Source organism: Dermacentor andersoni, chromosome 1 (assembly GCF_023375885.2).
Source record: "Dermacentor andersoni chromosome 1, qqDerAnde1_hic_scaffold, whole genome shotgun sequence".
In the NCBI taxonomy this organism is placed as follows: domain Eukaryota; kingdom Metazoa; phylum Arthropoda; class Arachnida; order Ixodida; family Ixodidae; genus Dermacentor; species Dermacentor andersoni.
In genome coordinates, this window is record NC_092814.1 from 95,977,319 (window position 1) to 95,990,311 (window position 12,993).

General features: G+C 43.6%; 1 protein-coding gene and 1 pseudogene across 1 annotated transcript in view; one reads left to right on the top strand and one right to left on the bottom strand.

The window, feature by feature from the left end:
- The window catches only part of LOC126543284 (uncharacterized), a 98,679-nt gene that overhangs the window by 25,956 nt on the left and 59,730 nt on the right, over positions 1–12,993 (top strand). The window contains exons 5-6 of the mRNA XM_055061813.2: positions 4,543–5,136; positions 9,133–9,361. Coding sequence (XP_054917788.1) covers positions 4,543–5,136; positions 9,133–9,361 — 823 coding nt within the window. The remainder of the gene's footprint in view (positions 1–4,542; positions 5,137–9,132; positions 9,362–12,993) is intronic.
- On the bottom strand, positions 6,443–6,675 carry LOC126546440 (U2 spliceosomal RNA; annotated as a pseudogene).

A 12,993-nucleotide genomic window follows, 5' to 3' on the forward strand; every position in this document is an offset into this window, starting at 1 on the left:
GAACTGGTGCAATAGCAGAGCAGTTATAATATATAAGGTTGGTGGCATTCTAATGAGTGAGCATGTCCAAAGCATTGCTTCAGGTTTGTATCACTCTTCATTTATTACAGCTGAGGTTTATGCCATATTGCTTGCTGTAGGCTGTCCTAACGTGAAAAAAAATCCATCTGCACTTATTCTTGCATAAGTGCTGTACGGGCCATTTAAAACCAATTGTGAGCTTAACATATAGAGCAAAGGCAAAATTTTTTGGCTTTATTTAGTCTCTAGCCATGTGAAAACAAGCAATACAGAAGCCAATGGGAGTGCAGCTAAAGCAGCACAACAAACCCTTGCTAGATTAAATTCTAATGAAAGATGGCATGTGATTAGCTTGCCAAACCTTGTCAAAGCAGCAGACTAGGTGAGATTTTTCTGTAAGCAACAAATTTCATTAAAGCAGCACTAGGTTAATGGAAGTCATGCATGCACCAAGAACATTTTGACAGCTGATTGTGGGTTTGATTGCCTCCCACAGTGTATGTATACATTTCTATGGGGGTGGAGTGCAAAAATGCTTGCGCACTTTGATTTAAGTGCATGTTGAAGAACCCCAGGTGGTCAAAATACATTCAAAGCCCTCCACTACATTGTCCCTTGTAACCCCCTGGGCAGCTTCGGGACTTGCAGCTGTCATGCACAATTTTCTCTGCAAGTATGGATGACCTGTATGGGATCTGCCTGAAACCCCTTGACAGCTACATTTTGTCGACATGGCCAAAATATGAATTGTGACATGAGACATACTTTCAAGAATTTCACAAAAACAAATGCTGTTTCATCTTTATTCCTCAGAGGGAGCACTCTTGTCTCCCAGATAACTTCTAATGTTTTAGAAAAATGGTGCTTTTACCACAATCATCACCTAATATCTTCATACTTTTATTTTTATTGTCGGCTTTTTGTGCGTGATGCATCATGGCCTCAGTTGTCTTTGCACCATAAAATCTGACATTACTAAATATTGTTTGATCCTAAATAGTGGCTGATGGAAATAAAATATTTGGGCCTAATGTAGGCTATCAGCTGGCCCAGCTCATAGCCTGCATTAGGCTTTTAATACTGAGGCCGGCTTGGTTGCACTTCAGTTTGTCTTGGCAGCATAGCTGATCGTTGTCGTGGCACTGACCTGTGGTCAGGTGTAATAGCTTGCTTGGAATGGGCAAGCAATTAGACTTGTGGCAAATGCATATTCACAAAACATTGAAAGAACTTTTTATAGAATGTAACAACTTTCCCCCAAAATTAATGAATTGAGGTTGAAGGGCCACTTTATTATTTTTTTCCTATGTACGAATGATGCTGCTGTGACATATTTAATTTTGTTTTACACAGTGACATAAGCATGTGGAGCAAAGTGCTGTGTTTATTCTGTTGCATCTAACCATCGCTGTAGGCATGCACACACAGCTACTGCAGCTTGCCATCTGTTGCTACTCATTGCGGCTTCCTAAATAGATTTTTGAGTATCTACTACTGGTGGCCATTGTCTGTGTCTTCAAAATAGCCTGTAGAACCACATGTTGTTGTATTCATGAGTATACTTGATTGGATTTTCGGTTTCCAATGTTGCTGTTTAATATAATACCTGATGCAAAAGCTCCCAGGCCTGGACTTGTATGGCCGGGTTAGACGTGGTCATGTGATGGTGCTAGGCTTACTGCTGCTGACCTATGTCTTGTGCGTAGACATATGCAGAAGCCTAGACATCCCTATACTGTTAGAACAGCCCAGTCATTTCTGACCACTAGCTCCTTGGTCCGGGAGCTTCTGTGACAGTATGTACATTATAGTGCTTCCTGCTGTGGAATGCTTCGAACGTGTCATGCAGAGGGCACAGTGTGAGGTTTCACCACCAAAGGCCTGGTACTTCTTACACTGTACATGTACATTCTTTGCTGTGTTGTATAAGCACAAACAGCTTTGCTCTGTATCATCAGTGCTGATTTGAACACTTCTCAATCTGTGTAACCCTGAGGTGCTTGCACATGTTTGTACTAGGACTTGGCTCTCATTGGTATAAAACTTGTTAAATATTCAGGTGTTTCTCTTTCTTCTTTTTTATCTAGTCATAAACCTGTCTCAGGAATGTGGATGGGAATTACTTTGCTACCTATTTTCTTGAGTGTTCAGTAGCACTTCTCTATTATGTGGGCAGAATATCAGTGACTGAAATAGAAACCTGAGCTAGTAAACATTACGTGAGAGTGCATCTTTATTTTCCCCCGTTCAGCAAATGGGCGAAACTTGTAAGTCAGGTTTCAGTGCGATGCTTTGGCATTGCAGTGGGCTTGGCAGCTGTGTTTGCAGCACAGCTATGGACATCATACCTTGAAATCATAAAAAGTTCTAATCATACTGAAAGTGTTATAGGATGAGTTGTGCTAACACAGGACAAGGGCAACTGGAAATTGTTGGGAGGGGTTTTCTTTCCTGCAGTATACTAAATATAAGTTGCAGCCGCAGCCCATGAAGCGTTCTTTTTCACATTGCTCTTAGTTCAGGTTGGTGGTGCAAACATGATGAATGAGTTATTTTTGCTGTTCATGCGTTGACTACTGAATTATGAACTAGCTATGTAACATAATTGTCAGTTCACAAAAACTCTTACAAAAGTGATCTTTGGAAAGGCTTGCTGTGAAAGTTGAGGTAAGTCTGAGGCCTAGTCAGATGGTTTAGACAATGACCTTTGAAAAATAATGTAGGCAGATGTGCAACTTGCGTGCATGTGCATTGGATTGCACGCTGTTCATCATTTGCTTATATGCAAGTTCTTGTCTATATACAGATAACACATTCATGACAGGATCCAGCATGCTGTCAACTTATAATCTGCCTGAGAAAACTGTATTGCTCAGCTCAAGTAGTTGTTCCTAGCTTAATACATCAATATATAGGACAGAAGTCCTGTCACTCTCGCAAATAGGGCATATATGCATAGTATTCTATCTGTGCGGTCATTTAGCAGTAGCTTTCTTTTATTCATTTTCTCAATTGTTATTCACTGTTCATGCTGGCTTGTGGATGCTTGGTGAGTGTTCTTGGCTATATTTTGTTTTGACCTTTCACTTAATTTTCTGCACATCCATTTCAGTGTTTGGATGGTTACAAGTACTGTTGTCATTACACTGAAAGAAAACGCTAGAGTTGGCCACTTATACGAAGTGTGGAAAGCTTGTATAGTAAACAAAGAAATTGTAAACAGCGAAGTTAAAAAAACTTGCATGGTTAAAACAGCACTTGCTGAAATCGTACGAAAAGAAATATTAAGTTTAAGGTAAATTTTATTTTCTCTTAGAATATACATTAGCTAAATGTACATTCTCAGGAAAAAACTTAATATCAAAATAGTAAAAAGAGAAAGTTAAATGGAGCTTTATTTAATTAAACAATTTCTGGCCCCATTTACATGCAGTATGTGTCTTCCAAGGAGCATAAAGCATCAGTACAAGCTGCATTTGTGTAGATAGCATAGCATTTTAAATAGAATTTGTGAAAGTTCAACTTAAAAGTTAAGAACGACAGAAAGCTGAGCTAGTTGGTAAGGATTCATTATACAAAAAAGAAGTGAGGCGTGCAGACAGGACACAAGAGTAGAGAAGTGGACAACACGAACGCCAACTATCAACTGAAGGGAGCACTGAGGCGAAAAAAGAAAGAAGACACAAAACTCATCTGCGCATGCTCAGGAATGGTAACACCACATGTCAGTCGGGTACACGTGCCGGTGTACGTGAGAGATAACTGTTAAGGCACTTAATCTCTTCCTTATGTAAGGTAATCGAAGGCTGACTCACGCACGCACTTCCACCATTATAGATATGCCATGCCTCTACCATAAGACTCGTATCTTCATTCTTATGCCTGTACAATATCGCGCATTCATCTAACTCGGGCGTGCAGGTGGATGGCCTTCTAATCTTTCGCTACATTGCCAAGATTGTAACTGCACGCCAGAGTTAGATGAATGCGCAATATTGTAAAGGCATAAGAATGAAGATACGCGTCTTATGGTAGAGGCATGGCATATCTATAATGGTGGAAGTGTGTGCGTGAGTCGGCCTTCGATTACTTAACACAAGGAAGAGATTAAGTGCCTCAACAGTTATCTCTCACGTAGACCGGCACGTGTACCCGACTGACACGTGGTGTTACCATTCCTGAGCATGCGCAGATGAGTTTTGTCTTCTATCTTTTTTCGCCTCAGTGCTCCCTTCAGTTGATAGTTGGCGTTCGTGTTGTCCACTTCTCTACTCTTGTGTCCTGTCTGCACGCCTCACTTCTTTTTTGCATAATTGAAAGTTAAGGGGCTTTTTTTCTGTTTGTTCCACCCTCAGACTAATGTTGCTGCTTTCTAAGGTGCAGGGGTGCTTAATTTGCTTAATTTCAGAAATATGTAATAAAGTTCTGACTTGAGGGGATTTCACTCTCCCACATTAAGAATTCAACTTTACAAGGAAAGAATTTTGCCAATGATACATTGCAAAATTTTCTTCCCTGTAGGGACATGAAGTGAAGGCACCTGCAGCCTCTGCCTTAGATGAAAGCCACCATCAGCAGAACAGTCTTGAAGCTCTGCCAGACAATACTCTGGAGTCGCCAAGTGTGCTTTTGGAATCCAGCAGCAGGGATGTGACTTGCATTCCTGCCAATGACACTGTGCTGCATCTGGGAAATGACAGTGCTTTATCAAATGCAGCTGGATTATTAAGCCCTGGTGTAACCAATGAGCCCTTAGAACCATTTGAGTTGTATGACCAAAACGTGAACCTCCTCGAGCTTTCAGACTCTCGGAAGCTGCCAGACATCCCAGTTTTACAGGACACAAACTTCCTCCTGTGCTTTGACAATTCCTCTACTCCAAGTGCTCCGGCTCAAAGCAAGGAACGTCGACAAAATTTCGTTGCTGGCAGCAGTGCCGGAGAGTCCACAAGTACACCCGGTCAGGATGAAGAATTGACCATCTGTGTTACTGACTCCAATGACAACCTGGTGACCACAAAAGGGGATGCAAGCGGGGCTGGAATTGGCGTGATCCCAAAGTCCTCGGGTACTGCTGCTGTTGGATCTGGTGACCAAGTTGTTGCCCAAGTCCAGGTGAGCTCTTTGCATCCTTCCAGGAGTTTGGGATATCTTGAAAGCAGCAGTGGTTGTTATTGTACCACTGTATTTTTGGCTGAATAACCTCCCCGTTATTAGTGCATGCAGCTGCAAGCTGATACATGCATCCTTCCAGATGTAGGCTATCTCCTCTCTTCCCTTAAGAACCCTTAAGATTTTAAGTGCTGAAAATGGGCCGGATAAACATAAAATAATTTCACGATTGTTATCACAAAATGTGTGCAGCAATAAAAGTGCCAAAATGTCGTGTGTGAGAAGCATCAAGAGTATAATGTAGTCACTAATAAACGATGTGTCCTCGTAGCTGGGCACACTAAGGACAGCAGTGATGTATTTCAGCTGACCCAGTGTTGTACGTTGCTGCATACTGTATGAACATAATTATGCACTGTCTACTTTAACATACTTGATGCATTCACATAATTGTTAAGCACTACTTGGAATAAAAGCACAAGCAAGCAGCAGATGTGAGCCAATTCAGCAAATGGGAATAGTTATTTTGGAAAATATCTTTTGTGAGAGAGATGTTCCTTGAAATTACTAGAGCAGGCTTGCAAGATTGAAGCCAACCTTACAATAAATATGGTGCACGTGTGCTAGCTAATAGGCATGTTGATCTGTTGTATAGGCTTGTCTAAAGCTTCCTATTAAAGTGGGAAATGATCAATTTAGTAACCTTCTGCACAGCTTGCTACTGTAGTAACTGTTAGTCTAAACCAACTGAAAACTAGTGGTCAGACAAATTCTGAAGAACAATTTTTTTATACTGTTATGTGAACAATATGGCAGCTGTGCAGTAGGTGCTGCAGGTCATAGCAGTTTCTTTGCATTCTGATAAAGTGGCACTTTGTGTTCAAACAGCGTCAGTGCTTACTCATCTTTGTTGCTTGTGGCATCAGAACTTGATCCTACACCAATAGTATTAGAGTATGTGGCCAGTACTGATAACACGCTTGAACAACACGCCAACGCAAGAGTGAAAAAAATTTTGCCAGGTGGGGCTGTTCATTTACTGTTTTTTGCTGCTGCCATTTACTTGTGGCCTCGTTACAGCCAGCCATCTGGTGACTCTCTCTTGCTGGAGTTGTCAAGCTGCCTGGCCTTAGTTGTCAAGCAGCCTCTACATTAGTTATGTAATAATTACAATAAATTGACTCTCCATATTACAGATTATTTTTACAGCGAAGCTGTTTACCGCTAGCACCTGTATGCATCCCCCGCATGGGTTTGGAGTGTGGTGGGGAGGGTACCTTGGCAAGCTTGCATCTGTATGGGCGACAGGAATATGTGTGCCGATCCTGGAGATATTGCAATACCTGGCCGACCCGCAGCGGAGGTGAAGCAGGCTTCAAGCACTCCACCAACTTCCATAAATAAGTTAATATCTTGAGTCCAAATAGAACCACATAAATTTGGCATTGTAAGGGAAACTATATATATATATATATATATATATATATATATATATATATATTAGAAAGTACACTTCGCATAGCCAGTTGGCCTTCATGCACTTTGTTTTAAATCCTGTTTGACGAATAATGAGAGGGGGAAAAGTGTGGCGATTGCACCTGTGCACTTGGCCTGCCCTTCTTTAGCTATAATGTCATGCGTCGGAGGTGCCGGCGCGGCTGCAGCAGCAGTGGTGTTGGCGACAGCTCCTGTGAATGTGGCCTACGCTTCTGTGGTTACGTCACGTGCGTCAGAGGTGCCGACATGGTGCAGCAGTGGTTGCTGCATATGCATGGGAAGTGCGGTGACCATGGTGGTGCTTGGGTCGGCGTAGTGTGGTGCCTTATTAAAAACATACGATTTCATAATGTATGCAGCCTAAGCAGCTTCGCTGTTAATCCATCCCCATATGAATGTTGTGGCCACATGATTTTTTTCATATCAATAGTAGTACGATACTTTGCCAATATTTGCTATTGATAATGCTATCAATACTCCTGCAGTTCTTGCGATACTGCAAAAATGCCCGAAAGTGCCCCATGTGACTGGGGTATAATTTAAACATGTCAGCCAGGCGTTACCTATTTCTATGTATTTATGTCCAATTGTCTTAGCTAGTACTAGATTTTAAACTGTAGTGAACTTTATTGTTGTTGCTTCACCCATGGTGCACCTGATATATTCTTGAAATATTAGTTTTTCTTTTTCTGCCCCTACATCTTCGGTAACAAAGTGACGACTGACCTTCAGATGTCTTTACCATGTCGGGATTTGCAACAAGGCCCAGTAGTTGCCCAGTTCACACAGCTACGAATATTGATAGAGGTACTGTGAACAGTTAGGGCCTACAACACATCTAGAACCATAACAAAAAAATGAAACTACCTTTATGACAATGCAATAGAATACAATAGAGAAGAATGTGCAACTGAGCTGTTGGGAAATATAAAAAGGAAATCTGATTTATTGATTGTTGTACACAAGAAAAAGAAAGTGAGTCAAAGCTCGGGACATTTGCTTGTTGACTGTCCTGCTAAATTAAGGACGGGTGGCAACCCTAGCCATCTTGGCTCGCCCTAGTGTTGAACCTGCTGCAGATTGCCTCCAATATAGTGTATGGGCCGCATATCCACTCAGCCACACAGACAGCCATGTCCTGCCATAATTGGGCTTCAGGAGATGCGAGCTCACTTGACTGCATTGAAGTATTGATCCTGTGAAAGAGCAATTTGTATGCAAGCCAGTTTTGAGGCTCAGGCTGAGTGGGGCATGCCCACAATGCTTCACCTGCTGAACGCTGCCATGGTGCACAGTTCAAATTTGATTCCGGATGTTCACGTACACACGACTACTACCAATTTTGGCGCACATGTGCCAAACATGGTTGTTCTCGGCAAGCTGCAGTATGCTCTGCCAATGGACTCGTCGTAGTCCCCTGCAGCGCCTGCGGTATCTGTGCTGTGCACCAGACTGCAGCTACATGCAACTGTAAGCACGTATGTGCAGCATTCGCTTTCTGCACGACAGGACTTGAGTGCACGCTCGTGCTCATATGCTCCAGTCTGGCTGTGCTACGTGGTGCGGACCAGTTTTGTCCTGCACCAACTTGACTTGACCAACAGATAGTAACCACATCCAACTCTCTCATTTTGAAGTACTGTCAATAGCCTAATACGAGGCGAAGTTTGTCGAGGTGGCTAGCCAAGAGTGAGTGTATGTTGGCAAGTGTGCTTGTGATCTGACCTTAAGTTTCGCTTGGTTCGAGGCAAGTTGCTAATTTTGACTAGTTTCGAAAACTCCACACCCGAATGCTATGACACCGTTAAGCAGGGTGGCCGTGGCTGAGTGTGAGCGGATGATGGTTGGTTTGTTCTGGAAGTACCTATTTATTGAGATTCGAAAGCTGATTTTCGCTTGCTTCAGCCTGCGTCGTACTTCAACTGCATCAATATACACATTAACAGAAGTGCACTGATCCAAACACCCTTCTTGATTGATGTCAGCTATTCGCCAATAGTAGCCGTGTATGGGAATCTTCTATATTAAGAAATAAAGCCTCCAGTAAAGAGTGAGGAGGCAGGCTTCTGTTGAAAAGAGAGCGTTTGAGAGAAAGGTGACTTCACGCTCCACTTGCGAGCTTTTACACACTAATAGAGCAATTTAAAATGTTTCATTCAAGAACATGTACAGCGTCACATCGAGCTTGGTCAAAGCATGGAAATGCTTTTTGCAAAGCTTCTGTTTCCTGGTGCAAAAGTGTGACCTCTTGACAGCCAATTGGAGAGCCAACATGACTGATACCAGTGCCATGCAGCAGCCCTGAGTGATTAGAATAGAGCCCCTGGATATTTTTACTTGTTGCATTGCTTTTTTGCATGTGTGTCAGATGTGCTTTCAGGGTCTCAGTACCATGTCAGGCATGTATGCCTCTGACTTCAAACTCCTAGACATTGTCTCTAAAAATCATACCAATTCTTATTGCTTTGTTGTGTTAAGTGCCCTCTTTCTATTCTACTTCAGCACTCTTCAGACAAAGATAAGACGGAGGGAACATTACCCGTGGATTCTGAGGCAGGCCCCGAGGTTGCTCAGTTTTCTGAGGAGGAGTTCAAGACAGCTGCTGACTACTTTAAGGAAGATTTGGAATTCCTTCATAAAGTGGGCAGCAGCCAGCGGCTGGGCAGAACCAGCCTAGGGCGCTGCTCGCTTTACCTCAATTTTGACCCCCTGGCACGAAGGCGTAGTGAGGGTGAGTCTGTGTGTTTGCTCTGTTTCTTTTACTGAAACCTTTTGCACATGATTGTCTTCTTTTCAAATGAGTGGTAGCAAAAAGTAGGGGGAATAATACTGGCTACCTAAGCAGTGCATAAACAGGCACCAAAGTGAATTTGTCTTTTATGTATCTTATTGACCATGTTGTATAGGTCGCTAATGCAATTATTTATATTTACCTTATTCTAACACGCCCCCGAATCAAATGCGTTCCCCGCTTTGTATGTATCCAAAGTAGTTAAAAAACGCAGAAATTACATTGAACTTTCTAAATAAAGGGAAAATCGAATGTGCATCCGATTTTTTAGCGAGCGAGCGAAGCAACTTTATCAGAAATGCCTTCAGAACGATTAGCCTTCCTCTGTAAGGGAGGCGTCGCCGTGACGCGGCCATGACGTCTTCCCAGTGTGTGGCCTCTACTCCGGCCATGGCCGCACTACTCCGTTTGGTCTACCGCGCCTGCCCCTCTTTTTGTGGTGGCAGGCTCCCTCCGGTTTCGCTCGGTCTTTGCCTTTCGAGGGCCGCCGAGATCTGCTCGACGGCCTGGGCTTGGACCTCGTAATCGTAGCACCTCGTTGCAGCCTCGAGCCGCGGTGGGATCGTTGTCATCGTTGCAGCTTCATGCGGGTTCTTGGCACAGTCCCAAAGGATGTGAGCTGCAGTGGCTCTTTCCTTTCACCACACACAACACAGGTCACTAACATAAACACTCGGACACACGTGCCTCATCAGCACCGGGGTGAATAACCGCCCCGCCTGAAATTGTCGGTATAACACCACTTCCTTACGGGTCAAGCCCGGATGAGGTGGCAGCATAGTCCTCTCTAGTCTGTACCACTTCACAATTTCGTTGTAGGAGGTCATTCTGTCCTTGGTTTCCCAACACCACGACGGGTCGACCGCAGTAGCAGCAGCACAGTTGGTTAGTCCTCGCGCCGCCACGTTTGCTGTCTCGTTGTGGTTTGTGTTACCGCGATCCGACACATCACTGCCCATGTGGGCCGGAAACCATTTTATCACGACCCACCGATTTTCACTCGCGAGATCGACCGCACGCAACACACTTGCGGCTTCACCACACACCCTTGCTCTGGCATAATTTCTCACTGCTGTCCTAGAATTACAGAGCACAGTCGTGCACTCGGGGTCGGCGATAGCCAGGGCAATGGCCACCTCCTCGGCTCGATGCGCCCCTAGAGTCCGCACACTCGCCACAGTTTTCGTTGCACCGGTTGATGCCCCGACGACTGCTGCGGCAAATGCCTTTCTGTCGTTTGGATACTATGCCGCATGCACAAACATGGCACCCCTGTCTTTGGCATAGAGATCGATGAGCGCCTTGGCCCTCGCCACCCGCCGCTCTTTGTGGAACTCGGGGTTCATGTTTCTTGGCACTGGACATACCAGTAGCCGTCTACTAATTGTGTCTGGTGCAGGCACTTCTGTATTTTTCGGTCCCCCTTTGGCCCCAGGCCTAGGTCACGCAGCACTTGTCTGCCCGTTATTGTTTCCAATAGCGGCGCGAGCTGGGCGGTCCTCTTTGCCTCGGCAATTTCTTCCAGGGTGTTATGCACTCCCAGGGCCTATAACTTGTTGGTGCTTGTGCAGTTATAGAAGTCGAAGTGCTGCCTTGTACGCTTTGTGTATGAGCGCATTGATCTTATTTCGCTTGCACTGCCTCCAGTTGTGGAAAGCAGCAACGTATGCAATGTGGCTTAGAGCGAAGGATTCCACTAGACGAGTGAGGCTTTCTTCCTTCATGCCTGCTGCTCTGTGTGACACCCTCTTGATGAGGCAAATGGCTGTGGTGACTTTGGCAAGAAAAATTTATGCACATTGGCAGCCGGTTTCCTAAAGTCAGCGTCGCCGCAATACATACTCGTTATGCAGCAAAGCACTCGAACATTGTGAAGCCAGTTTTGGTTTTCTGTCCGCGTGCACCGAGCAGGAATTTTCAGCCCAATTTTCTTCTTAAATATAGGCAGGCATTAGAAGCGCGTAAAAACCGTAATGAAACATTGTGAGCTATGGTTATTGCTTCAAAATCTTCCAAGGGCAGGCTGAAGATGGGTGTTTTCAAAAAGAGATGACGTGTGCTCAATGCATACTGTCCCCTAAACTCTGCCAAGACAGACGCTGCCATTAAAGGAGTCATTATTGGTGCCACCATAGGGGTTAGGTGCATGTGTGCTGACTGGTCAAATTAGCCAATTTTAGGATCGAATTTTAGAATAGCCGGCCAGGATCAAATTAACCGAAACATTAAATAAACTGTAGTTGAATTAACGGAAGTCTACTGTACCCGTAGTCATTGCTTTGTTTGTATTAAAATATGTACAGTGGGCCAAAAGTGTTTTGCATGTTTCTCATTTTTATGCAACTTTGAATGAGGCTTAATAAAAGTTTAACTCCTTCCTTACCATGGCGAAAATGGGTGTTTTTTGTGGGCCACGGCAGATTTTTTTTTCTGGAGGAACTACTGCACTCAAGGTTTTATGTAATTCACAAATAAAAAGCAGAATGAATGCACTTTTCATGCATAAAATTTTTGTAGATGAGATGTCACGAAGAAAAAAGATAAATTGCCAGAATCAAGATTGTGAGATAAAATTGAACAAAGTTTGTAAAAACACTTGTATCTACAAAGAAAAAAAAGGTAACAAAAATTATGAAATGTACAGAATGTATTGGCGTGTAATAGGTACTAGCTTAGAAAAAATCAGAATTTTCAATTAACAGGTATTCCACTACAAAAATTTGCAAGTACTACAGTTGGGCATGCCGGGCTGCAGCCGCTAATGTTCCGGGCTGGTTTGCATTGTTGCTCCGAGCCAAAGTCCGACAAAAAGGCAGCATCCTCAGATTGCTGCTGCTTTGTACGTTGATAAAATCTGCCACAGACACAGTGGAATTACCGGATCTGGGACCTTAGAAGCGTGTGCGCCGCTCCTGGAGGTGGCATTTCTTCTTTTTACTTTGACGATAGCGAAATTTCGGGGCGCTTTCAAAAATTACCCCCTGGTAGGAAAAAGGCGAACTGCTTATAAAACAAAAATATAGTTCTCCTCCTTCACGTCCGATGGCCAAGGGTGTCCGTGAGTGGTGCAGAAGGTCTCAAAAGCGGCATTTCAAACTATCGATAACGGGCTAACAATGCCCAATGGGTGTGGTAGGGAAAGAGTTAAGCTAGTTGTTCCATAAGTGAAAAGGAAAACAGAAGTGTGAAAGGAACAAGGACGAGACAAGTACACAGGACTCATGTCATCCTTATTCCTTTTGCACTTCTGTTTACCTTCTCAATTTGAATGAGGCTTTGTCACATGCTTTTCTGGTATGACCGTTTGCATTGCTAAATTTGTTGTTATCCATATTACGATTTCTGTCATAAACTGCGACTTTCTTTGTTCCAACGCATGAAAACACATGAAACACCTGGTGCTTTTTTTAGGTTTTTCAAGAATTCGTGCAAATGGGTTGTCAATGTTAATAGCCGATACAATTCTCTAACTATAGTCGGTGACAACAGAAGATTGCCGTGTCAAGTACACTCCCTTGAAACAGAAAATTTGTTTGGCTGTGCCAGCCAATTATTTTCATTAATTTTCGTGC